Source organism: Cinclus cinclus, chromosome 1 (genome assembly GCF_963662255.1).
Source record: "Cinclus cinclus chromosome 1, bCinCin1.1, whole genome shotgun sequence".
In the NCBI taxonomy this organism is placed as follows: domain Eukaryota; kingdom Metazoa; phylum Chordata; class Aves; order Passeriformes; family Cinclidae; genus Cinclus; species Cinclus cinclus.
Genome location: NC_085046.1, coordinates 66,779,269 through 66,806,178, shown reverse-complemented (window position 1 = coordinate 66,806,178; position 26,910 = coordinate 66,779,269). Strand labels below are relative to the sequence as shown.

Below are 26,910 nucleotides of genomic sequence, written 5' to 3'. Positions count from 1 at the left end.
GGCTGTCATTCCTGGCTCTGCCGCCTGTCCTTGGACAAGTCACTCTCCTGGTGACTCAGTATCCCAGCTGGAGAGCAGGCATTGCTGCTTACCTCATGGGGATGTTGTGAGAGTAGGCTCGTGGACTCCTTTGCAGTCTGATGCATTAAATGGGGGGGGGGGGGAGCAACAAAAAGTGACCACAAAGACAAACATTAAAAGGGATCTATTCTTCCCTTCCTGCCTCTGCACATAATCATGTCCCTAATGATAATGTAATGGTGACTTATTCATCAGTGACATATACTCCTTCCGTTCCACTGGTGGGAACGGCCTTTTGTTTTTACTTTTTGTCCCCTCAGGCTTGTAAAGATGCAATTTCGTATGTTTATATAATATGTTAATGTTTTAAGCAATTTCTAGTAGAAAATTAGAAAAAAATAACAAACAATTGATCAAAGTCAGACTAAACTGAGATGTAATCAAGTAATACAAGAGTGGGACTGGAAGAAGAGTTTGCAAAGGGAGCCTCAGAGAAAATGCAAATCCTGAGACCTAGAGAAGGAGGAATTCTGTTTTGTGTCTATTCTAAACCCTGTGCCTGAGAGTGTTTCCAAGGAGGTCTAAAACCAGAAACCAACAGTGGTCCTCAGCTCTCTAATTTTAAAATAAGCTTCTGCAAAGGAAGAGGAGCTCTGGTTGGCTTTAACCCTCAAAATGAATGTCACGTTGATCATATTAACTCACAAGGTGGTCCAATGGCTAATGTACAAACCTGGGAGCCAGAAAACAGGACATTTTAGGGCACTTAAGAAACTGGTTGACCTGGTGCTATCACTTGGTTCTGCCTGTGCCTGTGTGGTGTGCTAAAGCAAAATGGAACTGTATGTCTCCTTGCTTGGAAGAGGGCCATGAGACTTAGGGAAATGCTGCAAAGAACATGGAAAGCCCCAGGTGGAAAATGCTTGGGATTGATCACAAGCTTCAGGGTTTCACACATGAGCAAAATGCATGGTCATATTTCACCTGTCAGAGCTGGCTTTTCTTTAATAAATAGGAAATCCCAAAGGAATTGGCTAGAGAGGAGGAACATTAATCTTTACTTAGTACCATATTTGAAAAGCTTTAATTGCATAAGTTTTCCTAGCACTTGCCAGGGCTATCTTAGAAAAAAAAAAACCCAAGATTCTTGGGTTTTTTTGAAGGAACAGGTGGCAGCATGTAGAAACCTTTTGTTGTTAAATTTTAGTCATGGTTCCTTTTGTTTCCTTTTCTTTCCTTTTCCTGTCTGCAGTTGAGTATGACAAGGAGTTCACGCCTCACCAGCGGCACCACAAGGAATTCAAATTTAATTTGTCTCAGATTCCTGAGGGCGAGGCCGTCACAGCCGCTGAGTTTCGGATCTACAAGGACTGCGTTGTGGGAAGCTTTAAAAACCAAACCTTCCTTATCAGCATTTACCAGGTGCTGCAGGAGCATCAGAACAGGTATGCAAGAGGGGGCTTGTTCTGTGCCACCAGCTGCTGTCCTGGAGAAGGCTGAGCTTATGCATTAATATTGATAGGACTGAAAATAAATATCAGGTTCCTTCCTGTTAACAAGGTTATGTTATTTCATGGTCCTTTCCTTATGGGAAATGGGCATAGTAGAGTGCGAATGAGGGTGTGACTTAACTGCAAGCTTTACCTTTAAATAGAGAAAGAGTCTGCTGAAAAGCAGTAGATTTTTAAAGCACTGCTGGCATTGCTGTTGTGTACTGAAGTTCCCATATCCCCTTTAAGCTTAATATTACCAGCCTGTTTGAAAAATACTTGTAATTAGTTCAGACTTGATCCTCTCTCAGCTGGATTTATATTAAAGTAAATAAAGCAGAAGAAAATTCAGCATGCTGACCACAGGCACAAAATAATTTCTGGTCTTTCAGTGGCAACTGAGAGAGGAAAAGTGAGAGAGACAGGGTAGAAACTGTGACACAAAAATCCAAACAAGTGTAAATGGAGTGATTAATTTTAAAAGAGTAATGTTTCAGATGGAGGAATCATGTAAGGCTAAAAGATGGAAATACATGGTCAATTAAATGTCAGAGTAATGCTGTGGTACAAAAGTGTTTCATTACTTCTACCAAAACTTGTCAGGACTGTAACTGTTCCTCTGCTTCAGGCATTAAAATTTTTTTTTAAAAAATCAAAACCAGCAGTGTCTAAAAAAAGCTCAATTTGTTTTCTCTGTGAAGGCTTCATGGGTGTTTCCTTTCTGCTCCTTTTTTCTCCAGCCTTTCCACTGGTACCATTTTGAGGGATTGGCCCTTGATGATTGGCAGTTCTTAGGGCAACATCAAACAGCTCCTGGTCGTTCTGTGGGGAGTGTGGCCTCTGGGGAAAAGAGAGAAATACCTGGGTAAACAGGTGATGGGAAAGAATGTGTGGGTTTTGGAAGATCAGTGTTCCCTTTGTGCTTCAACTTGCAGATTGCTGGAGTGCCTCCTGGGGTGATGTGCATGCTGGTTAGGATGTTACATCAATGCCCACTTGCAGAACTGATCAAAGTCCAGACAGTCATGCAGGTTTTGTAGATGTTAGTTGTATTGTTCATTCAGAGCCACATTGCAGGAGGAATGGTGAATGTTGGTCTGTTTCAGATTCCACAAGTAAAGAAGGAGCAGGAAGAAAACCTCTGCCAAGTGTCTGTGGAAGAAATTGATATGCTGCTCTGTGATAGTCACCAAAGCAGGGCACAGAGTAGGAGAACTGTCTACTTTTATGTGGATATAATATTATTTTGGACTAAACTGAGCAAGCAAGGCAATGTGGGAAAAAGAATAAAGTACTGGATAAAGTACAGGATATAGCCCCTAGTATAATGTGTTCCTAACAAATTCACAAACTCTGTTCTGGAAGTGGCTGTGTGCAACAATGATGCTGGGACCTTGTATCCCTGTTTCACACACCAGACCAGAAGCATGCCAAAATGGGATTGCACTGTGAAGCTGTGACACCTGTCCTTTGGCACTTGCATGTCCTGGGCATCCCTCGGTGCTGGAGACCTCCCTATGGACAGAGTAGAGACAACAGCACCTGGGTGGGGATCACCAGGGTGGTCTTTCTCCCCGAGCTGGCGAGTATTTTGGGTCTTTCCATTCCCTTCTGCCACGTTCCTTCTGCTGTTGCTGGCGGCCATGCTGAGGGGATCCCACCGCTGGGACTGGGAATCCTAAGGCTGCTTCCTCCAGACCAGACTGCCAGAAATTCCCTGGCCCTCCTGACAGGGGCTAGGCGTGAACCTCTGACCCAGGGATGAGTGTCTGTAGTTCATTACTAACCTCTGACTCATCCAGTCCCTCAAGGCTCCCTTTTTGTTTCTTTTCCTGCTTTATTTATTTACTTTTGCTGGTGGGAAGGAGGGAGATGTTTGGCTAAAGTATTTTGTGCTTCAGATGAGTCTGTCAGACTTGTCACATCATCCTTGCAAAGGTGGGCAAGATGTGGTTTGCAGATTCCTGCAGCTGTAGGAAGAACGTGCCCTTTTCCATTCTTTTTTCCTTTCAGCTTAAAGGACTGTTTCACATACATGTAAAATACAAAATAGTATTTGAAAACTTGTGCTTCTCTACAAGTACACAGATAAGCTTGTATTTTCTGTACATATCTGTATATAAAAGTGCATATATATTTATTAATTGTCCCCTTTATATTAAAAATATGCAGGTGTTGAAAGAGCTAAGAGGTTAGAAGCTGCATATTGCATATTCAGTGTTATATTCAGTTGAGGTGTGACTCCATTGGCTACAGCTGCCATAGGTTCAAACATTCACCCTCACTGGTGATCTGGGTGCACTTTGGCCTGTAAATATTCTTCAAAACAAATACTAAAAAGCTGCATTTAGCTGTTCACTAGTATCTCTGCATGGATGGCAAAAAAGGCCTCAGATTATTCTAGTATGCCTGAAGAAACTATATTATTTGAGAGGTTATGTGTTTTGATCATCCATTCACTTACTTGCTTTTAGAGGGGGGAAAAAAGTCCAAAATGTTTTTTTTTTGTTTTTTTTTTTTCCCTGTCTTGTCTCAGTGGATTAATTTGGAATAGTGCCCTCTTTTCCAGTTCAGAACACTGGAAGGTTAAATTATAAGGAAAAGAAAGCACTGGGTTTTGAAGGAACTTGCTAAATATTTGTAAGGCTTCTATTGAATTTTAGAAAACATCTTATGACCCAGAACATAACAGTTGCTTTTGACTTAAAAACCAAAAACTACTAAAAAAAGTTCAGTCACACTTCCTTTAGATTAACAATTTTGACTAACAGCTTGATATTTCCTGATATTTATTGAATGAGGAGGAGTCTGTACAGATCTTGAAATCTAGCTGGTGAGCTAGCAGGTGAGAGAGAGGAGTTGATGTCACACCTTTTCTCATCTTTTTGTGCTGACAAATATTCCTTCTGGTCAGGACAATTCACCTCTAAGGGCTGCAGAAGGTGCCTGTTCGGTTAACATTTGCAGTCTTCAGAGAAAGTTCAAAAACACCATGTTAATCTTGGCTTTATAAGATTAACAGTTGTCTGGGCAATTATGTCTGGTAGCTCCTAAAATACTTTTGGGCACAAATGATTCTTAAGAGGGAAGCTGCCATGTATATATTTAAACCAGGAGTCTACAAGGGAAGGGCAGCATGCACCTTTGGGGAAAAAACATAAAGAAAAAGGATCCTGCCTGCTTCTGTCAAAGAAACAAGTTTGGCAGGGCAGGAGATAAGAGAAATCTTGAGTAAATACAAGTCTTCACCAAAGCTCAGAGCCTGGAAGTATCCCTTGGCTCCAATTAAGTGTAATGAAGTGGCTTAATTCAGTATTACTTGAGCAAAGGGGGAAAAAAAGCTCATCTGGACAGTAACAGCAGGAGCGTGTGACTCCAGCCCAGATGTGCACTGCTGCACGGATTTGTGAGGCATTGCTGGCTGCTCCCTGAGGGCTAAAAATGGAACTAAGCCTGACGTTAAAATTCGTGCCAGTTACTGAATTATCAAACTGATTCTTGCCCTGTAGACAAGGCTAACATCAGGGACTATATGGGCCCATTTGAGGCTGTGTCCTAGGCAGACATGTATGGAAAGGGAAGCATGAATGATGAGAGATCAATGCTGATTGAAACAGCAAAAACCCTCTGGGCAGAAATGTTACCTTGTCCCATCAGAAATATGAAAAATATACTTGTGGGGGCTCCAGAGAGTGAAACTCACATTGAAGACAGTGTGGTCTATGTACATTCTCTCTCAAAAAAGAAAATATTTTTAATACTGACTCACTTGTGTCAGTAATATTTTCATCTTCCCATTCCTTCCACCCTTTCATAAGGTAAGAAAAATAGTGCCTAGAAACTAAGCTTTTGTTTTTTAACCAAACTGTGGTTAACAGCCACATTTTGTCATAACACAAACTGCTGGAGCTGTCAGTGGGATGCTGCGAGGAGATTAATGAAATCGTCAGGATGGATGGGTCAAGCTTGTGGCCAGCCATCAGTGGTATGCATTTTGGATTGTGTGGAGAAGAGGCTTCACCAGACAGGGCTGAGGTGACATCTGGTTTGCTTTGAGGGGGACAGCTGGGTTTTGAAACAGGCTGTGGGCTGTAGGGGCTGATGGTGGGAGAGGGAATGGGTGATACATCTGGCAGATGTTGCTGCCCTTCAGCTTCGGACCCACCCAGAGTTTTAAAGAGTTTAAAGAGACTGGGCTATTTGAACACACTGGGGTGGGATCTTTTTCTTCCTTTTTTTTTTTAATTTGCCCCCCCCCCCCCCCCCCCCCCCCGTTTTGGAATATGCAGAAAACAGGGTCCTTTGCCAAAGCATCAGTTTAGCAAGGTGAGTGATGTCAGTTTCCAGGTACTTGTCCCACCTTGGCTGTATCTGACAGACTGTTTCATTTCAGCAGGCAGGAGCTACACAGCCTCAACTCTCCTCCCTTCTGTGGGGAGGATGCACACCTAAACCCAGCACCTGGGCTTGAGTCTAAAGTGCAGGACTGATTTTGTGGAAGAACCAGCAAAGCCCCCTGTGATTTCTGGTACCTCTTGGGAGTGGAATGCCATGTAAACAAGACCTTTACAAGGGAAGGGAAGAAATGAGTTTGTCCCTGAAAACAGATCATTATTTAAACAGTTTCTTTCTCGAAAATTCCATGCCCTCACCCAGAGAGGTGTCAGGTCAGGACTAGGGAAGGCAGTTTATGGTTGATCAAAGATGTTAGTCCTTGGTTTGGATCATCAGTATGTTTTCAAGTGTAAATATCCGGCTAATGCATCCCTCAAAATACTCCCACACTGTCCAAACAACTGATCTATGAAAACCACAGTGGCCTGTGTTAGTGATCAAAGGAAGATACGGTACGTTAATGGTCAGTTTATTAAACAGTTTCGTTTGCACCCAGAATGAAATATGGGAACATGATGGTCAGGAAGATTCCTCCTACATGAAACGACACACGTGGACATAAATGTGTCCAGCAGAGCAACTGCCTGGGGACCATGTTCCTGTTCTACTGAACACAATTCCTTAAGGGTTAAGGCGTTTGTTGGTTTTAGCTGCCAGTTATAGTGGTAATAAAGTCTTCCTCTTTGCAACAGGATATTTATACAAATGCGATCCGAGCTTCTAATCTAAAGGGCAAATTGATTCAACGGCAGTGTTTATAGCTTAGAAAATAAATAACCCTCCTCAACTGGGTTTTGGAATGGGTTGTGTAATGCAAATGACAAAGCTAGCATCAATCTGTTTCAAGTTGGGGTCAGATTTGTATATAGTGTGCATATATTTGTATGTGATAGAGCTGTTTCCATGATGCTATAGAGAGGCATCTGTCCACATCTCAGTTCAGCTCCCACTGTGGGTATGTGATTTGTTGTGTTTTACGCTGGTTGGTTTAGAGTAGTTTGAAAGTCAGAGTTATTCTGGATGAAACACACTGGTTCTGTAACCAGCTGGCACTTTCTATCTAAATGAAAGAATGCCATATCAGTGCCTTATTTCTTAATGGACAAAGATAAATACTCCTCCTTTGTCCTCTCCCCCATCTTCGTGCCTTAAAATGCATTTAAACTCTGAAGTGTAGTACTATAGCAGTCATGACAGCTGGAATACCCCTTTTTCTTATAGAATTGCAGTAAAAAGAAAAAAGAAAAGGTGAATACATTTCTTATTTCTTGGAATGATTTTTTTTTCTTTTCTTCAACTGTTCCAGTTGGTAAAATATTAGTTCCTCAGATCTGTAAAGCTCAAGACCTTAAGCTGAATGGGTTGGGATACCTTTGCACCCAGATATCTGTGTTGACTTTACCGGGGATTATTACTGGACCTGTAGGTTGAACTTCCCATAGTCTTGGTGTCTTATAGCTCTAGGGTCTGATTTTCCACTCTTCACCAGAGGCAGCTCTGAAAGTTGGGTTTCACCCCGCTGTTCTCTGCTGAGTCTGGAAGACTGAACCCTCTGCCCTTGGAAACTTTGCTGCCAGGGGAAATGGACACAGTGTTACAGAACAGATTTTCAGCACAGGGTTACTCATTCATTACATGGAGAAGTGGAGGTGTGAGGCTGAGCTTATCCATTCATTGTGCTTTTCCATGTCTGGATGCATCCAGGATGGCTTTCCCCTCCCTATGCTGAATTGCAGACCTCCTCCAGAATGTCCCAATGTCTCCGTTCCATGCTTTTTTTTTCCTCTGCTGGCTCTCAGTCGTTGCAAATCAGTGCCCAGCTGCTGGTTTTCTCTTCCACCTTGTAAGCAACTTCATTTGTGGGTAGACATTTCTTCATATTTCCTTCCTTGTTTCTAAGAAACTCTTAGAGGCTGTGTACGCCTCTCCTGGCCTTCTGACCCATAGGTGGCATTGCTTCTTCAGGACAGTTAAACTGAACCTCACTTCTCATGAAACAATAGAGACTGCCTTTGCTTTCCATGGCAGCTCACTCCAGGTGCTGGCATTCCCCTGCCTGAGGCTCTCTGTGCAGGGGAGCACTGATAGATTAAATTTTCTATGCTATTAAATCTTTTTTTCTGTGGTTATGTCTTTCGAGTGCTGGTCATTTAGATACACTAAGTTGTTAAGGTTTTGTACTGCATCTCTTGGCAGTACCTCGTGTTGTGGGAGCTCCACATGAGGTCCATTCTATAAGTAATAAACACTTTTAACTTTGAAGTAGTGCTTACATCCACTGCAAGATGGGGGATCTACACGTCTGAAAAGGCTGCAATTTCAAAGTTTTGTCTGTGTGGAGCTCCATCCAACTCTGTAAGACTGAGTCAGTTGTGGCTAAGAGTTATTTGCGCATTGAAAGTAGATAAGAGCAAATAATCTTGCTAGTTTGCTATACGCAGGATAATTTTTACAGAAAGTTGATGTCACCACGAACTAAAGATGCTGATCCTAAGATATGCGGAGGAGTATTTAGAAAGTGTATTAATTAAAATGCACACACTTCTGTGCAAAATTCCCTTTTGAGAAACTGCTGCTAGGCAGTCTAGACTATTATGTCAACTTGTCTTTGAAGGAAAGTAAACAAAAAGGTTGAGCTGAGGAAAGTTTTAGAGACTTATAGTAATTAATGCTTTGGTAAATGGCTGTTGATGCGTAACAATCCTTTAAACACCTGGGTAATTGCAAGCTTTGAAGTTGGGCCAAAAATGTTGTTCCAAGACATGTAATTAAAATACGAGACCTTTAACTTGGTCATTTGGAAGGTGAGATTTCTGTTTGTTCTCACTGTCTCCCTGCTAAAACTTCTGTCTGCTCAGGGAAAGAAGGCTAGGGAGGGTGGGAAAGTTTAAAAAAAAAAAAGTAGTTCAACAGATGCTTCTTTAAATTTAGCTTTTTATAGCTTTGGTGTTTTTCCTGTAGCAAAGTTCCATGTTGTAATGTGTATCCAGAACAGAGAAATTATTTTAATGTGAACATTTCACTAAGTATAGTATCTAAGAGAAACCACTTGACCTGGTAACTAATTTGACTGAATTCTAATTTAATTAGTGTTCAATTAAAGAGAATTAACACCCAGAGATATTCTGTTGAAAGGTTTACACAGAGGTTTCAGTTAAAAAAATATTTCTCTAAGAGGGGGAAAAGCACTGAAGTTAAATGCAAACCGTTTCTCCTATAAATGCCCTGAGCACATGGTTGGGATGCCGGCATTAAGAATAGTAGCTATATTTGATATTTATATCTGACAAATCTGCTCTCTGAGGACACTGGAGCTAAATCCTGCCTTCTGAATTACACAGGCCATATTTCCATTTTCCAGTAAACTGTGTACTCCATTCTGTTTACTGCAGCCACTTCTGATTGCTCTGTTGACCTTTGTTTCTCTGTCCTCCAACGTCTTCTGAAGGCCATGGAAACACTCCCATTTACTTCTTGAGACTTGAGCCCTACTTCAGGGCCTTGTTGCAGAACAAAGACCTGCTGTTTTGAGTTGGGAGTCTCTAATTTGCATCTTCCTATTCAGTATCCTCTCTTGTATCAGGAAAGTTGTTTCAGCTCATCACCTCAGTTTCTCCCATTCACTTGCTTCCCTTTTATTATTAAAGGTTAATACATATTATGCCTGCAGCACCCTTCCTATGGAAATCAGTAACTGGACTCATCTAGATGGTCAAGCACACTGAAAATAAAGATGAGACTCTTGGGTGCATTAGTGACAGTGAGGTGTCAGTAGCTGTGTAAAAATCCAGAGGCAGGTTTAGACAGAGAGTATGGTAAGAAGCTGCCTGTTTTGGTGGTGAAATTTATCTTCTGTACACTGAATTTTAAAGTCCTATGGAGGTGCCAGAGGTCCTATGTTGTCCTTGACATCTGGGATTGTTTGGGCATGAAACCTTTGGACTGACTCTGCTTTCTTCAGCCTATGTTGAGAGTAGATACTTCTTCCTCTCTCTTCAGTGATGCTGGCTCAAAAATTTCTTTCAGCTTTAATTTTTCTAGTTTTTCTTGTTCCTCACACTCCCTTCTTGTTTTCTCCAGGTTCCACCTTGCCTCTGTTGTTCTCAAAAGCTGAAGCTTTCAGACATCCTTCCATGAATGTGACCATATTCACAGTTGCTTCTTCCTCTTGGAAGTCCACTGCCTGCCTCACTCCACAGGATCAGTGCAGATCACTTAATGACTAGAAGTTTAATACTTTGTTTTGTGTGACTTGCTCAGTATGTGATCCATTTCTCACTTTCTTGTCCACTTTCAAATTTTGCTTCGACTGTGTGCTTGCATCTACTTATATGTAGTGGTCTTCAGCATGGTGTTTAACTGCTTCCTAAACTATTTCTCTTTTGGACATGGCTATAAGGCCTCATTCTTGTTTTGTAGATGAAAATCTTTGGAATCCCTTTTTCTCTGCAGTCTTTTTATCCAAGGTCACTCCATCTAGTCCTTGCATGTCTCTGTGTCCCCCACAACTGCAAAAAACACTCCACTTTTCCTTGTCTAATGAGATATTCTTTCCCTTTGACCAGGGACTGAGATGACATATTCTTTTCCTTTGAGCTTCTTTCCTATTTCCCTTTGACCAGAGGTTAGTCTGGGAGATTTACCACTTTCCAGTTCAAGATCAGACATCATATGTGGGGGGTTTTTTTTCTGGTTTTTTTGTTTTGTTTTGTTTTGTTTTGTTTTGTTTTTTTGTTGTTGTTGTTGTTGTTGTTTTTTGCAGGTGTAGTAGGGGGCATCTCTGAGCCATGTGGCTGTAGGAGAGAGCAGATTCCCCTCAGGTGATTCATGGTATTTGGTTTACCAACGGGGAAAGGAGGGGAAAGTATGTTCCCTGCATGCAAAAAGTCCAGAGAATTTTGTTGCTAAGAGCTGAATCTCTGTTGAGTCTTTGTGGGCAGCAATTTTCAAGTATTTACTGCTTGGCCAAATTTGAGGTGATTTTCTTAAGGGAGGAGGGACATAGAAGATTTCTATTTAGAAAAATATAAAGGGGTGGTTAAAGACCCATAGTTAAGTAGTTGGGAAGTTTTTAAATGTAAATAAATTATTTCTTTTTTTTTTCCTTTTTCCTCCCTTTTTCTCCCTAGTTTTGTCTTTGGATATAAGTGACTGAATATTTTTTAAAACCTTCATGACAAAATGGAAACTAGTAATGATATGCAGTTCTGCATAGCCTGCTAAGGCTTGGGTGACAAATGTTGATTGAAAAGAGGCTTAAAGAAAAGGTATTCAGATGTGTTGCCTACACACCCACTGTGCCCAAAAGTACTTGGGTGAACCTTCAGCATTGGCTTCATCCAGTCAAAAAATGCAAAAGTCATCTGACTGAAAAAAGCAGAGCTGATTGAAAAACCAGTTCTGTATGAGACTTTTTGCAGAGACTTAACAGGACTGGAAAGCCTGATGGTCCATTTTCTTCATTTTACAAAGGAATCAAAATCTTTCCAAAGGGAGAGGGACAGACTGTGATAAAGTGGCTCATTTTTGCTTGGTAGAATTGTTCTTTGGTCAGGCAGTTTTCTTATTATGTTTGTGGAGGACACTAAAATGAGGGATACCCATTGGAAGGCAAGTCTGTATTTTAAGAAATCTTATAATTCTGGAGGTTCAGTCTGAGGTGGGGTGAGATGAGGGGAAATTTGATTTGCTGGAAAGAACAGTTGCATTTGGACATGAAAAGTCATTGATGTAGATGGACCCTAGGAAATGTCTGTGTCCTTTGTGGTTCAGCAGCATGAATCTAAGGATTATAGTAGATCACAAGGTGGACATGAGTTAACAGTGTGAGTTTTGTGAAGAAGCCAAAATCATATTCTGAGGCGTATGAGCTGAGGCACAGTCTGTGAGATGTATCAAGATTATCCTTCCACTGTGCTCAGCATCAGTGAGGTCTTGATCTGAACTGGGTTGATAAAAAGCCATGAGAGAAGGCAAAGTCTATAAAACAGGGCTTGTTAATGACAGACTGAAGATACTTTTGTAATAAGAAGGGGATGTTGTTGAGACATTTAAGTTAGATAATAGAGGGGGAGAAAAAGGTCACACGAAGCACATTCAATTTCCTGGAAAGATGAGAGAGTTCCTGAGGGTGGAGGTATATGTGATCAAGTGAGGCAAACTTCTCTCAGGAGCAATGTGGATATAGGTGATCCTGCCTGGAGTTCAAGCGAATGGGCTACATGAAGCCATGTGGACTATTTTAGCTTTACAGCTCTTTGATGTTCAAGTGCCTTCCCAAAGGTCAATGCAGTGGGGAATGTAAACTTTCAACCTCCTCTTCATGTTTTTTTAGAACTGACTGCTGTGTGTGTGTTTCAATATTCAGGAGGGCTTGCTCTTACAGAGTTCCTTGTGTAGAGGACTTACAAAGAACAGAGATCAGGAAGCAACTGGTGTGAGGGGAAGGTCGGAACAGGTGCTAGGAAAACCCCTTTTCAGATATAATTGACTTCAAGCATTGGAGAGGCCCAATGTTTTAGTCATATTGAGAGGTGGGAATGATCTAGGAGTTCATTCCTCTCTTAAAACTGGAGAGGGAAAGAGTGGTCACAGCTGCAGCTGCTGTTTGCAGCTGCCTTTAAGCAACATTTCAGTTTATGTGCCCTGTCTGGGAAAGCCCAAATCTCTCAAGGTTTCCAAAACATGTAGCAGTTGACCAGCCATAGTTGCTTGCTGCTGTTGGAGGTGAAGGTCAGAGTTGATCCTGAGCCCTCTTCCCGCTGGAAGAACAGTGGCAGACTCCTGTGGGAAAGGCTGCTGAGTCAACCACAGTGTGCAGCTACCAGTGAGGTGGAGGAAAGCCTCCATGCTGTAAAAATAGCTGCACTAGGAGCTCTAGTACACTTAAGTGCTTATTTTTCCATGTGTGATCTCATGCAAACCAAGCTGCTGGGCATTATGACATCGCAGCTGGCCAAAAATAAAACATAACTTAATCAAAATTTTTTTTCCTGAACTTAACCTCTGGTGGGTAGGAGAGACAGGTACCCTATTTCCTCATTTGCATCGTTAGAAAAAAATATCCAGGGGGAAGAGAGATGAAGGTGAGATTGACACCTGGTATCCATTTTGTGGTGATGGCCACAGGTAAAGGGTACGAATTGTAGCTTTCTTGCATAGGAAAGTTACATCTCTAATACAGTAAGAAAATGTACCTGGGGGTTTTTTTGGGTGCTTCTGCAGCTGGTTTCATTGAATAGTGTTTGGGTGGGTACTTGGTGCTGCAAAAAAGTTATTGACTTAAAATCATTTGAAGCTGAAGCCCATGGGGATGGTGCAAGACCAGCAACCTTGGAACAAGGCATCCAATCCTTGTTGATAAGCCTCAGAAAAACATATTTATAGGCTTTAGAGGTCCATTTTCCTTCACCGTTTGATGCTTTGCCAATTGTTTATTTGGTTCTTTATTCTGATCAATTGAAGTAAGCCTGTGTTTGTCTCTGGTGAGCTTAAACCATGACACCCCTGTGGCAAACACCATTGAATGACTGGTGGTTCCACTGGCTATGAATGTAATAAATGTATGAATGTAATAAATATAAGAATGAAGTAATGTCAGGGCTAGCAGTACACTCTTCAGAAAGAAGAGTGCCTTACTAATCTTTTGTTGGTGGAGAGATATACAGCCCTGAGGGGCAGGATTGTTTTCCTCTGCCTTAGAAAATGGTGAAGACCTTTATAATCCTGAATTTCACATGTGGAAGTATGTGTGCCTCATGGCAAAACTCTGGATACAGGCAGATTTGAGACGTCATTTTGTTTTAGACATTAACATAACTTAGAACTATTTCAGATTTTGTTTCTGCAACAGCAAAAGCCAGGAGAGAGAATCCCCAATATCACAATCTTGTCATTACCCTTCTCTGCAGGGCCTCTGACCTGTTCCTGCTGGACACGCGGGCAGTGTGGGCGTCGGAGGAGGGCTGGCTGGAGTTCGATGTCACTGCCACCAGTAACATGTGGGTGATGAACCCCCAGCACAACATGGGACTGCAGCTGAGCGTGGTGACCCGGGACGGTAGGTTATGGGCCGGGTAACACCACTCACCCCTCAGTCTCTGGGATACTGTCTACAAGTGATGCTAACAGAACTCAGCTGGGATGGGGCAGGGTGAGCACTCCGCCTTCATGAGGCAGCTGTATCCAACACTACAAGCAAGACGTCTGAGGGCACAGGTGGTGGACTGTCCTGGCTGTGCTCCTGTGATGGACATGTCTTTCCCCATAAGTGAGGTCAGGTGTCCCTCGACAGTACCAGGACCAGCTGGTAGAGTGGGGTTTGGTTAGGGCCCCAGTTTCTTGGTTGGAGGTGGAAGGGGGCATGGAACCGGAATGCCATGTGCAGTGAGATTTAGGGATGAGAGGAAGAGAAAAGAAAGAGGTTTGTACATACTGTGGTATGTACCTTCCTTCTGGCTGCTGTATCTGCTGTTGATCTCATCAAAGCTGATGTGGGAGCACTGCTGGAGAAACTATGTGGTCAGTGTGTGTGGCAGCTGTAATGGCAGCATTTCACAGTCTACAGAAACTTTGAAAGGTGGAAAAGAAGAGACTGCAAAAGACCATGAGATTGAGTGTTGGAAGATAAGCAATGGAGAGGATTTAGATGAGCAGAAGGTGACAGTGACATCTGTCCTCTATAGGAACCAGTCTCCAATATTGTTTTCTTTCTGTTGCTTCATGTTGGAGTTCAGTACACCTGTGAGGTCAAGTAAGACTAGAGGGGCTGTCCACTTCTCCCTGAGGAAATGTTAGTGCCAACCTCTACCTCTCCAGCTGAGCTGAGAGCCCACCACTGTGCCCCTGGCAAAAGCACACTGTCTCTTTGCCCTCTGTTGTCCCTAAATGTCTCCTGATCTCATGTTTGCTATTTGTGTTTCACAGGCAGCAGGACTAATTTCATTACACATCTAAGTTTAGTTTTTACATATCTATATAACTTGACTGCCAAAACGAGACTAGACATGCCAAAGGGGAACCAAGGAACCAGATGCTGCAGTGAAATCTTGTCCAGCATGAGTGGAGTGCTGTCATAAAAATGTCCATAGGTCATGGTGTCAGGAAAGGAATGTCTGGTTTAAAGAATATGAGCAAGAGGAGAGGACACACTCCCTATGGGGATACCAGGTTGCTGAAGGGAGCAATGTTTCTCTAACTTTTCTCCCTTTTCTGTTTGAAGGTTTCAGTGTAAACCCTAGAGAAGCAGGGCTGGTAGGGCGAGATGGCCCTTACGACAAGCAGCCTTTCATGGTGGCCTTCTTCAAAGTGAGCGAGGTTCACCTACGCACCACTAGGTCAGCGACCAGCAGGCGCCGGCAGCAGAGCCGAAACCGCTCCACCCAGACCCAGGATGTTTCCAGGGTGTCCAGTGTCACAGGTAATCATGGAACACGGGTAATCAATCATGCAGGGCAAGCTGGGATGACTTCTTGTAATGGCTCTGGTTGCTTTGGAGGGCAGAAGCAAGAAGGGGGTTGTGAGATGGAGTGCTCTTCCTTGGGGGAATAGGTTATATCTGCAAGGTTGTGGAAGAGGAGGTCTCATGTAATGAAACTTACAGGAGTCCTCTTGAAGCCAGCATGGAGTCCAGACCCCCATGGGAGGTTTCATCCATTGAATTCAAGGTGGTGAGGTATTTTAACCACAACTTTGTGCTTGTAGGTTGCTTGCTATGCAGTATTTTTCTAGAATTATGCCCTGTGAAATGCAGTATTTAAAAGACTCTATCTCCATATACACTGAGATTTATGGTGTTGCATGTACACATTCCCAGCAGAGTCCTCTTTCAGTTTTCTTTGGAAAAAACATGGAAGAACAGCATGAAGTGCTTTAATTTTGTTTAATCTTGTGTGGACATCAGTGCACACATGGTAAAGTATCTTTCTAGGCAGGCAAAGAAGTTTGCCTTTTTGCTGAGGAGAGGTTGCATATTGCAGGTGTACAGCAGCCTTGTGAGTGCTGTTGTGGGCTGTTGAGGTAATACAGTAACAATGACATTTTGGCAAAAACTGAAAGTCTTCTGTCTTCTAAGTCTTGTCTGCTTTCCATCACCACAGTGCTACAAGCCCTTCATTCACCGAGTTCCTTCTTTCCTCTCAAACATTTCAGCCTATTCCAAGCTGCTTGATTAATTTGCTTATGCTGCCCCCTTTGCTCCCAGTAGGATCCCTGCTTTTCCCATGTCTAGAAATGACTATGCCCCAAGGAAGAGAGGCAGCTGTATTTTTTTGTCTATGTCCAAACACAGCAGAGGGAGATAAGCCAGCATTGCTGACACTTAGCTGGTTGGAATCTGTAGGCTGTTCCCTGCTCTTGCATGCTTGGGTTGTGGGTGAGCCATGCTTGCACCCGAGGTGGCTACATGCTGCAGGGAGCAGAGCCAGGCTGGGAGCCCTTCCAGGGCTGGCAGGCAGGGTTTGTGCATGTGTGTGGACTCGGCTCAATTGCTGCAGCCCACTGTGGTGATGGACTTGCCCTCTGGGCTAGTATGTGCCAGCAGCAGTTGGACACTAGTGGCCTTTGCATCTCTTTGTGGTGCACATTGCAGCATGGTTGTGGGTTCCAATGCCATGCAAGTGCCAGACTCGGCTGGGTGCGAGATGGATTTTAGGAGCAGGAGGACCAACTCAGTTTTGCAGCCTGACCTCCCTGGGGGAGTTTGGCCAGTGCCAGTGTGGCGTTTCTGGGGGAGTTATAATCTAATCTGCCATGGGAATACCTTCTGTGGATCTAAATTCCTGAGACTTGCTTTGGTCCTCCTTTAGATTTCCACTCTGCAGTTTTAAAGCCGGGCATCGTAGCTTCTTGCTGAGTTACTTTCCTGCATGATGAGCTTGCCAAAGGCACAGGTAGTTTATTCAGCTGGGTGTTGTAAGCCCAGCTGTTATGCAGGCAGTTCTCCCACTTAGGTAGGCTCAGCTCCGTTTACAAGAGCCAATTTTTAATGCATTCATGGTGCTTTGAGAAAGTTCCTTGCTGCATTGCTGTTCTGCTGTGCTAGTGGCACTTGGAGTCAGGATAAGCTGCAGCTTTCTCTGCCTGGCTCTGCAAACTTCACAGTGCTAAAACAAAATTTTCACACTATTAAATCAGGTGATGTGACTCAAAGCCCCAGAGGGAGCAGATCTGTTGGGCAAAAAGGCCCATTTGTACTTAGCTGCTTTCTTGACTACACCACACATCAGGTCATAAAATTCTAAAATGACAAAAAGGGAATATAGCTGGCATTCTGTGGTCTCGAGGGCTTTTTTTGGTCCAGCTTTAATTTAAAACCTGGAATTTGGCAGTGCAGTAGTCAAGGTATAGTTGAGACTGTGGATTTAAGGCAGGGGGAAGGAGGGGAATTTAAAGTTAAGATGTGTGTTTGCTTGGTTTCCGTGTTTAGAAAAGAGACTACATCATCTTGTTTTCCTTTCTAAGTGTGACACTCTCAGACTCTGTTCTCTTTAAGAAGTGGTTGATTTAACAGCCCAAGAGGCACCAATGACCAAAAAGTGTTTTTAACATTACAGATCACAGGGCTTTTTTCTTTTTTTTTAACCTGGGAGGATAAAAAAATCCTGGCGCGTGGTGGGGCTGAGGAAGCATTTGCCCCAGGATGAAGCAGAAGGCAAGCCCAAGGATTGTCCTGAAGGCTGCCTAGCTCTTCTGAGGGTGCCTTGATGCATCTGGACCCAAAGTCGGTGCAGAACTGGGATGCTGCAGTTCCCTTCTGCTTCTCTCCTCACCTGCACATTTTCTTTTCTTGTTGTATCTCACGTCTCGTCAGAATTTTGGTCTGTGCTCTTCCCCAAGCTAGGATTGTTGCTCCCCACCAGGGCTTGAGAGCAGTTTCTCTTCTGTAAAGCAAGGCAGCTTTTTTGTTTGTTTGTTTTGTTTTGTTTTGTTTTGTTTTTGTTTTGTTTTGTTTCTGTTTTTTGTAGATTGTAATTTCCTCCCTCTATGTTAATCAATACACATTTTTTAATCCGAAAAGGAACCCCTTCCCCAGAAGATGCTATGAGTTGTTTTGAGGCAGTATGCTTTAAAAAACCCCAGATTACTTTCTAGATATGGCAAGTATTTCAATCAGTTTAGAGTGCATGAAGTGTGCTGCTGGGCTGCTATTGGGGAGGCAGGGGAGTTAGGTGAGGGCATGCTCCTGTGTGTGGGAAAGGGACCCAAAGGGACCCCGCCATGCTGCCTTTGATGTGCAGTTGTTGTCCTGCGGTCAGTACCTAGAGCTCAGATGCTAAGGCTGTGGCACAAGCTTCTCAATAGTCTGTATTTTTTTTGCCAAGAATGATTATTTCCTTTCATTATAAACACGTAATTATCACTGGCTTATATAAAGCAGAACTGAGCAACCCCCACGGTTATAAACTGCTTTGACATAGAATCCTGCGTCAATGCATTCCTGGAGCCTCAATTCTTCTGCAGAAGGAGGATGAGCAGGAAGAAAAGGGAGTATTTTCATCTGCTGAGGCAGAAAGTCATATGCCAGGTCTGGCCCTGGACATGGAGGAACACGGTGGGTGGGAGGAGTGTGCAGGTGTTTCTCTGCTGTTGTCTGCAGGGCCTGGAGGCCCTGGCTCAGCTGAATCTTGCAGTGGCTTGCACTCATGCTCTCACACTTGTGATGACCTTCCAGCTGACCAAAGAGATGGGACTGTCCAGCATAACAGGCGGTGAACCTCTGCCCAACTCCATGATTTATAGGTTTTGCACAGGGCTGTCTTCTTATCCAGTGGTGATAATCCTTCTCTTCTGCAAGTCAGCCTCCAGGCACATCCCTTTCTGTCAGCCCTTCCTCACGGAGAGAATGTCAGTGTCTGACTTTGGGCTGCACTTGATGCTCTGAATGAAACTCAAGCCAAGTCCCTTCTCAGGTCCTTCTCTTTAATGCATCCTGCACTGATGTGAGCTGCTCCATGAAAAATGGAGAGGCCCTTCAAGTGGCCTTTCCTTCCAGCAGACATGCATGGCACCAGACAGTGTGTACAGGAACCAGATATTGTAAAGGGCATCATGCACAAACACTGAAGGCAAATAAGTCCAAATGCTTTTGTGATGGCAAGGGCCTTGCTAATAAACTTCGTTATCTGGCAGCCAATCTTCCCTTCAGTGCAGTGTTTGGATGCAGACCGGAGCAGCGTGGCCAGCATTTCTGTATGTGCCTTCACATGTGGGTTCACGTCAGTCCGACATCTCCCCTTCTTCCCACCCAGGCAGATCACTTTCATGTGAAGTGGACTGTTACTAAACTGTGTGATCAGTTTACACCAGCTTTATCCAGACAGATCACCAAAGTCAAACACCAAGAAGAAGGGGCTGGCCTTGGAGACCTCTGTCAAAGCTATTTTGAATCACAGAAGCAATTAATTACTGTGTGGAATTTGGTAAACTGGCACCTTGGGAGCAGCAAGGGTGTTCTCAGATGGATCAGCCTCAGTAAATATTTATATGTTCTTTGCCAGCACTTAATGTGGGAGAGGTTATAGGAAATCTAAGGTGGGTGCATAAGTATCTGTAGGAGGAAGACTATTAGGGTCAGGCTGTTCTCTCATCCTTTTCAGCAACACACATGCCAGTGTCCAGCCTTAAGAGAAACATCTGTGCTTGCAGAAAGTCAGACTTGAGTCCTGGTGAAGGCAAACAACATTCAGTGCAAACACACCACAGAGACAAGCCATCTTAGCTCTGCTGTTTTAACTGTGCTGCTCTAGGAGTTATTTTTAAGTGCAGAACTGGGGGTTTGAGCTATTTTTGAATCTCTGTTTTAGACAAAATTGTTTGCAGTATGGTTAAATGCAGTGCCTTGTTAAGTGCCAAATTAGTGTTTCTGAATTGCTATGTTCAGGGGAAAAAAATAGAGACAATTTTGCTAAATCCACACTGAGCCTTCAGGAGCTCCCAAAGCAGCTCCCTAAACTCTCAGAGATGTTGAAAGCCTCTTCAGTCCCTGCCAATTGTGCCATGGCAGTGTGGGCCAACCCTGTGGCAATTTTTTGCAGCACATCCCCTCTGCAGGCTGCCTTCTCTTGGCCCTCCTGGCTCCCTGCTGCAAGGCTGGCAGGAAGGGACACAAACCCTGTTGCCTCTTGGCAGTTGGATCTTGCACTACAAACCACCTTGAGTGGCAATTTGGGCTGAAACAGCTGAGCATGCTGGCCTGGGGTGGCTGATGCTGCTTTCCAGGTTTTGCAGAAAATGTGTTGTGGGAGCCAAGTTCAGTAGCTCAGTGAGCTTTAGCTCCCTGCCAAAACCCTGTGACACTGTGTATTCCTCTTTTCAGGCCCATAACTGGATTTATGTCCAATGTAGGGCATATGCTGAGCTTCTAACTATAGGGAACAGGTCTTGATTATGTGCATCTGTATTGCTGCATCTTTTTCACCAATTCAGAAAGCTAAGGATTGCTTAAAGGTTTGTGACTTAACTAAAGTCGGGCTAAAATAACTTCCATAAAGCAGACATTGTAGGCAAACACATAACAAGAAAAGAGGGCAGGGGATCTTGGAGTGAGGGTTAAACAGGGAGGAGTGTAAAGCCAGGGAGAGGCGATGTTTAGTGTGTTGACATTTAGGAAAGCAAAGGCTGAGGCTGGGCAAGTGAGGAGGTAGAGCTGTCTGCATCTGCCCTGGATGGAGAGCAGCCAGGGCTCCATGCAGAGAGTGAATCAGGTAACCCTGACCAGTCAGCTGGGGTGAGTTTTTGGGGGTAGTGTGAGAGAGGACACGTTCATAACATGTTCTGCTTGGTGTAGCTTGTTAAGCAGCTCTTTTTTTCCGTCCCTGTGTTTTCTTAAACTTGTGATTGCTTGCAGCCTTCCTTCCCACTCCTGTTTTCTCTGCCTCCCTTGCCTTCTCCTCTTTCCTGTAGCAGATTTGGGTAAATTGTAGCTGGATTTGGAACATAGCACCATTTTACCCACGCAGTTGTGAGTAGAACAACTTCACTGTCAAATACAGATGGTTTTCCTGTATGCAAATGATATATTTCCCACTGAAGAACAATGAAATTGTGTTCCAGGTGCTTTAATGATCACTAAAAGTATCTTCTCAGGTTTTTTTCCCTTGTTATGACCAAATAATTTTGAAACATCTCATGCTAGAGATTTGCTTCTGGGGTGAGCCAGGGACTGGAAAGCTTCATCTGAAATAAACCACCACACCCTGGTTTCTTCTGGGTATGTCTGGTTTGAAAATGGAAAGCTTGAATAGAGAGACTCGCCTCTGTTCTTGCTAACCCGTGCTCCTGGAAGAGCGAATGTTTATGCTGCAGCAGGCTGTTAACCAGCTCTGCTCACCTGATTAAATCCGTGATTGAAGCAAAGCTATTCAAAGTCTGAAATGCAATCCTTAGAGTTTAAAACCCAACTGCTTCTAAAAACAACTCTCTAATCTTTGGTGGTTGGGAAGCTGGGTTTGAGGTGTAGGGTTTTTTTCAGCCCTCAGTGTTAACTGTACCCAGCTGTACTGCTGTGCTGCCCTTAATGTCAGTTGGATGTGCTTTTAGTATTATAGCTTTTCTTTTGAATAAATATTTGCATTTGTAGTTCCCAAACTTTGGGGGGGGGGGGGGGGGGAAGCACACTGTGCTGGAGGGATGAAAAAGAAAGGCTTATTCAGAGCCAAGGAAAAAATCACTAAAAATATTTTTCTATCCCAGCTGCCACATCTGGGGAAAGCTGCACTGGGAGGGTGCCCTTTCAAGCCATGTTAGGGGCACCAGAGGGCTGGTGAACTGGAAGGTCCAGGGCAGCAGGAGGCAGGGACATCAGCCTGTGGCATCTGCCTGCTGACAGGAGTGCCTTTACTTGCAAATGAGGGCTGTGAGAGAGAAGGACCCTGTGGAAAGGCATGGGAGGAAAAATATGGATGGTGACCTGGGCTTCTAAGCTGCTTGGGTGAATTTGTTGCCATGTCTTTCTCTCATGCCTACCATAAGGTACAAAGCACAGGAACAGCAGCTGTAGCTGGTGGCCAAATCACCCCACTGTGAGGGCGGTTTCTGTGGCTGCTCTGCTGAGGCCCAGCAGCCACCTGAGGTGTGGCAAAATCAGTAACCACCCATCAGTGTGCATCTGTGCAGTCACCTGGAGGTGAAAGGCCCCTCTGTCGCAGCTCAGCTCCTCTGCTCACTGTGGTTTCAGGTGTTCACATGTTGAGCTGCCTCTCTTTCCAAATATAAATGGGAAATTCCACTCGCTGTCAAATGCTGTACTTTGTGGGATCATCAGGAGCAGCTCCTGCATGGTTGAAACATCCCCATACATTGTGCCATGGGGTCTTGGTCAGGGCTTTGCATCCTGTGTCCCCACTTTTACTGACATTAAGAAGCAAGTGAATGGCAAGAGCAGGTCAAGTGCTGTGTCATATGCAGATAAGCAGTTTATGAAAAGGAGAAATGTTTTTCAGAGCATGGTTTGTAAAAGGTCCAAGGGCAGAGGTGGTGCCATGGGCCGCATGAGATGTGTAGGTCAAGCTGGGGTAAAGCACAGAGAGGAACAAGGGCAGGGCTTCCCTGCCTATGGGACACCTTAGCTGTTTGAGGACTTCTGCAGGGGCACAAGGTGATGATTAAATTTCCTGGGGCTATAATTCTCTCTCAGTGTGTGTGTGCAGCTTGAGCTTCCCACCTGGGGCAGCACATGCAGAAATGGGAGCCAAGGAAGTGGGGTGAGTGTGAGCACCCAGGGGGGATGCAGCCTATGCTGGGCTGAAGGAGTAGATTTATTTTTAAGAAGTCGTTTTGCTGGAGGTGTTTTCCAAGCACTTTAAAGACAACTGAAGTAACTATAATTGAGTCACTGTTACTTGGGTTCCTCCATTCCCACAGGCATCTTAAAAGCTTCAGCCCTGCTTTGGATGTCCCTCAACACCCTTATCCTTTTGGCTGCTGAGGGAGCTCGTCACTTCTCGCTGCTGAGCCCACAGCATGCACACATCTGGCTAGATGTGCCCTCCAGCAATTCTGTGCCTGTTTTACTTTCTAAATTCTTGTTTTGCTCTTTTTCTTTTAACAGATTACAACAGCAGTGACTTAAAAACAGCGTGCAGAAAGCATGAGCTTTACGTTAGCTTCCAAGACTTGGGATGGCAGGTGTGTGATGTTTCTCTCTGGGTAAACCAGACATTTTGTTATGAAATGTTATCTAAACAGTGTCACGGTAATTCCACTCAACTCTGCCATTATGCTTTAAAATGTCCCTTGTGCCTCCTCACTAAAACCAGTCACAGAGAAGGGCAAATAAATATTGATAGTTGTGACATTTGATAAGACCCAGAGAAAGCTTGATACTTTATGGGATTCAAGTATACAGTCATTCCCTGTCACTCATGGGAGTCACAGTACGGGCAAGGGCTTATATCTGTGTACCTCTAATGATAAGGAAAACAATCTGATGTTAAGCAGTGATTTTAACTTAATTTTTTTTTTCTAGTGATCATACTGATTTTAACCTTGGCCATTGTTTGAAATCCTCCACAACCTCTGCCCCACAATTAGCATTGCCTGTGGTAGGTAGACTGAAGACTGAGTTTAGTTGCAGCACCATGAGGCCAGAAAATTGTTTAGAGTAAGTTATTTAGGTCCAGGCTATAGTACAATCCACACTTCAAAGAATGCCTTCACTTCCTCTTTTTTATTTTTTTTTTTATTCTTTCATTCGACACTTTGTGAGGGAGGTCCCATTTCTATCAGCTAATGTTTTTATTCAGGGACCCTGCTGCTTCTGTAATACCCAAGACATGAAAGTCCTCTCTCAGCTAATGGGACAGCAGCATTTTTTGTAGCTTATGTGTCAACTTCAGCCACTAGCTGCAACTGTGGTTGTGTGCTGACTCCATTCCCCATTACTTACATGTGGCTTTTCACTTGAGCAGTCTTTCCACCTCTTCCTCATCTAACTTGTCCTGCTTTTGGGCAGGAATTGGATCCCACTTGGAAAGTTCATGATCTTGAAGGCACTACCTTCACCTTTCTAGTTGCAGGAGGGTAAGAGGCTGCCAAAGGAAGGCCACAGACCAGAAGGACTCATTGTAAGAGTTGGAATCCAGGTCCTACTTTTTGTAGGAAGATAATCAAGGCAAAGTAGAACCCCCTGCAGTTGGGCACTGCTATTTCCTTCAGAACAAATGTGGTTAGCAAAACTGCAGCAACAGCGTGTGGCTTCTCAGGCCTGCTGGAGCAAAATTCAGTCAGACTCAAGTGTCAGCTAAAGTGGAAATTGCCCAAGAGATACAATTACAGGGAACACACTAGTACATCCTTCTGCAGGGGGAGCTGCAGAGCCCCACACCAAGGAAGGCCAAGTCTCTCCTGTTAAGTGGTACTACTTTTAATTTTCCTTCGGCTCTTTTGTGTCAGCAGCCGACAAGCTGTAATTTTTTAAATTAGCCTTTGGTAACAAGTCCTCTCTTTGCCCAGCATGGCATTCAGATTACCACCTGGCCCACCTGCGTGCTCATGCAGCTCAGGCTGGCTGTCCTGCCCCTCCTTTAGGAGTCTGCCAGATGTGGAGAAGCTCTTAACACAGCTAAGATTTCCCACAGTGTCTTTAGCACAGTAGTTTTCCTGTAGAAGAGTGTATAAGTTAGACTGTCTCTGAGGCAGCACACCAGCGTTTAAAATTCCTGTTGCGGAGATCCCTGATGGAATTGTACCCATGTGCCTGCTTATATGTGATTTTCTCCATGAGAGGACACCAGCTGTGGCTGTGACTCAACCTAGGAAAGGTATTTCAGCCAGAGGGCCTGCAGGAAATGCTGGAACCTAAAGGCCTCCAAACAATCTCCACACAGCAACCCAGTGAGAGGTTTTAGGGATAAAGCCCTCTTACTTATGTGTAGTTGAGCTGTACAAAGATGTGCACCATTCTTTGGACATTAAAATCAGTGTGTTCATGGAAAAGTGATGGCCCACAAAAAGAAAAACAAGACAACTAAAACCCGAGCAGTTTCAGTGAAAACACATTTTCACCCTCAAGGAAGAAGTTAGTGGAAAATTTTCAGCTGCTCTTAATTGTATGCAGTTGTCTGTTGAACCACGTTCTGTTTGTTTCCCTAAAAAGGACTGGATAATCGCTCCAAAGGGCTACGCAGCCAACTACTGTGATGGGGAGTGCTCGTTCCCACTCAACGCCCATATGAACGCAACCAATCATGCCATTGTACAAACTCTGGTAAGTCTCCAGGCAGCTCAGTGCCAAGCACCAGGTGAATTTGTAAACAATATATCAGTGTCTCAGTTGTGTTTTCTTTCTTGGCAACAGGTTCATCTTATGAATCCTGATTACGTTCCCAAACCATGCTGTGCACCTACCAAACTAAATGCCATATCTGTCCTTTACTTCGATGATAATTCTAATGTAATCTTGAAGAAATACAGGAATATGGTAGTTAGAGCTTGTGGATGTCACTGACAAACAGTCTTCGCACGGACTCTGTGATGCTGCCATGAACTTGGATAAAACACTCCCCGTTTTCACCACCTTGGGGAAAAAAAAAACGTGATGAACCACCCTTCAGAAAACACCATGTATGTGCCTTGTGGGAGGAAGGGGTGTGGAGACCATCCCCCAGGGTGGGAGCAAACTGCTGGACTTCTTACAGACTGACCCAATGCCACAATGGCTGCTCAGATAAGCAGCAGCGAAATGCCCACACACTTGGTTTGGCTGGGATGATCTTAGTCTTACAGAGAAGCTTGGCCTGTAGCAGGTGCTTGGATATGTGCTGCAGTTTTACCAGAGAAGCATTCAACATCCAAAACATGTGAGGTCTCTTTTTGGAGGCAGGGAGGGAAGATGAGGGGGAGGGTAAGAGAAGCTAAAGAAAGCAGTGTTAGCACTTCAGACCTAGAGTGTACATCTTGTGCAAGATCATTTTGGCCAGAAGGACCAGTTACTGTACCTAGACTATTAGCCTTCTCCTGACATCTCTCATGACAGTAAGCATCTAAAATTGTGCCAAAGCAGATGTTTCAGTTCTCTTATGTTCCCAGCACTGTTTAACTCTGATCTTGCAAGTGTAACATGGCTTGGCTGCACCCTGTGTTAGAAACACTACCATGAACTCAGACCCTGGCTCGTCTTCCCAGTTCACTATCTGACTGAGCAATACAAATTTATGCACTTGTTCTTAGGCAACTTCCTTCCACTCCCCACGTGGAGCTGCCTCATCTACTACCACTTGCCCAGGAAGGAAGTCAGAACACTTCTTCAGCTGTAATTCAGATGTGAAAGCTTGGGGGCCATTCATTCTCTAGCTGGACAGTTTGTTTACAGGAAGACAGAATGTCAACAACATTTGCAATCTTTCCCTTTCAACTCATGCAACTAACAAACTGGTATAAAGGATATGCAGCATAGAGCCATGGTTTGTCTAGCAGAAGCTAATAGCAAATTTTGATCAATATTAAACTTGTATTAAATGCACTTACCTCTATTTGCATTTAAAAGGCTTCTTGTAAATACAAGCTATAATTTATTGCACTTGTCACTGTATATTCATTGTGCTGTATCATTTATAGAAAGACTGCTTTTTAAAAAAGTTTTTATTTAGAAAAAAATCTCAGTGTAAACAACTGTACCACTTTGATTTTATACAAGAAACTCATGAGATTGTGCTTCACTAGAAAGTTGTTAAAAACATAATAAAGGCTTCCTGAAAGGCAGAAATACACATGTTGATCCAATACATCTGCCAGTACAACACTTACCTTTCACTGTGGCTTTTTCACCTTCACACATTTTTAGATTGAACAGAATCAAAAGTTCTGGACAGACAGTGAAGTGAAGAACCAGGAGAAATTGACTGATTTAAAAATTCATTGATGCTTTGCCTTTTTTTTTTAATTAAAAAAAAAGCAAACCAACTTACTCCATATGATGGACAAAACCCAGCATCTTGACAGATTAGTCAAATTAGCCTGTAGCAATCCTCATTCCATGAGTTTCTGTGCATATGAGACAGCAGAATTC

General features: G+C 43.7%; 1 protein-coding gene across 1 annotated transcript in view; it reads left to right on the top strand.

Annotated features, from left to right (window-relative positions):
• Nucleotides 1–25,350, top strand: part of BMP6 (bone morphogenetic protein 6) — an 86,276-nt gene extending 60,926 nt beyond the window's left edge. The window contains exons 2-7 of the mRNA XM_062491058.1: nt 1,274–1,466; nt 13,817–13,965; nt 15,127–15,324; nt 22,954–23,030; nt 25,000–25,110; nt 25,201–25,350. Coding sequence (XP_062347042.1) covers nt 1,274–1,466; nt 13,817–13,965; nt 15,127–15,324; nt 22,954–23,030; nt 25,000–25,110; nt 25,201–25,350 — 878 coding nt within the window. The remainder of the gene's footprint in view (nt 1–1,273; nt 1,467–13,816; nt 13,966–15,126; nt 15,325–22,953; nt 23,031–24,999; nt 25,111–25,200) is intronic.
• Nucleotides 25,351–26,910: the final 1,560 nt, after the last annotated feature.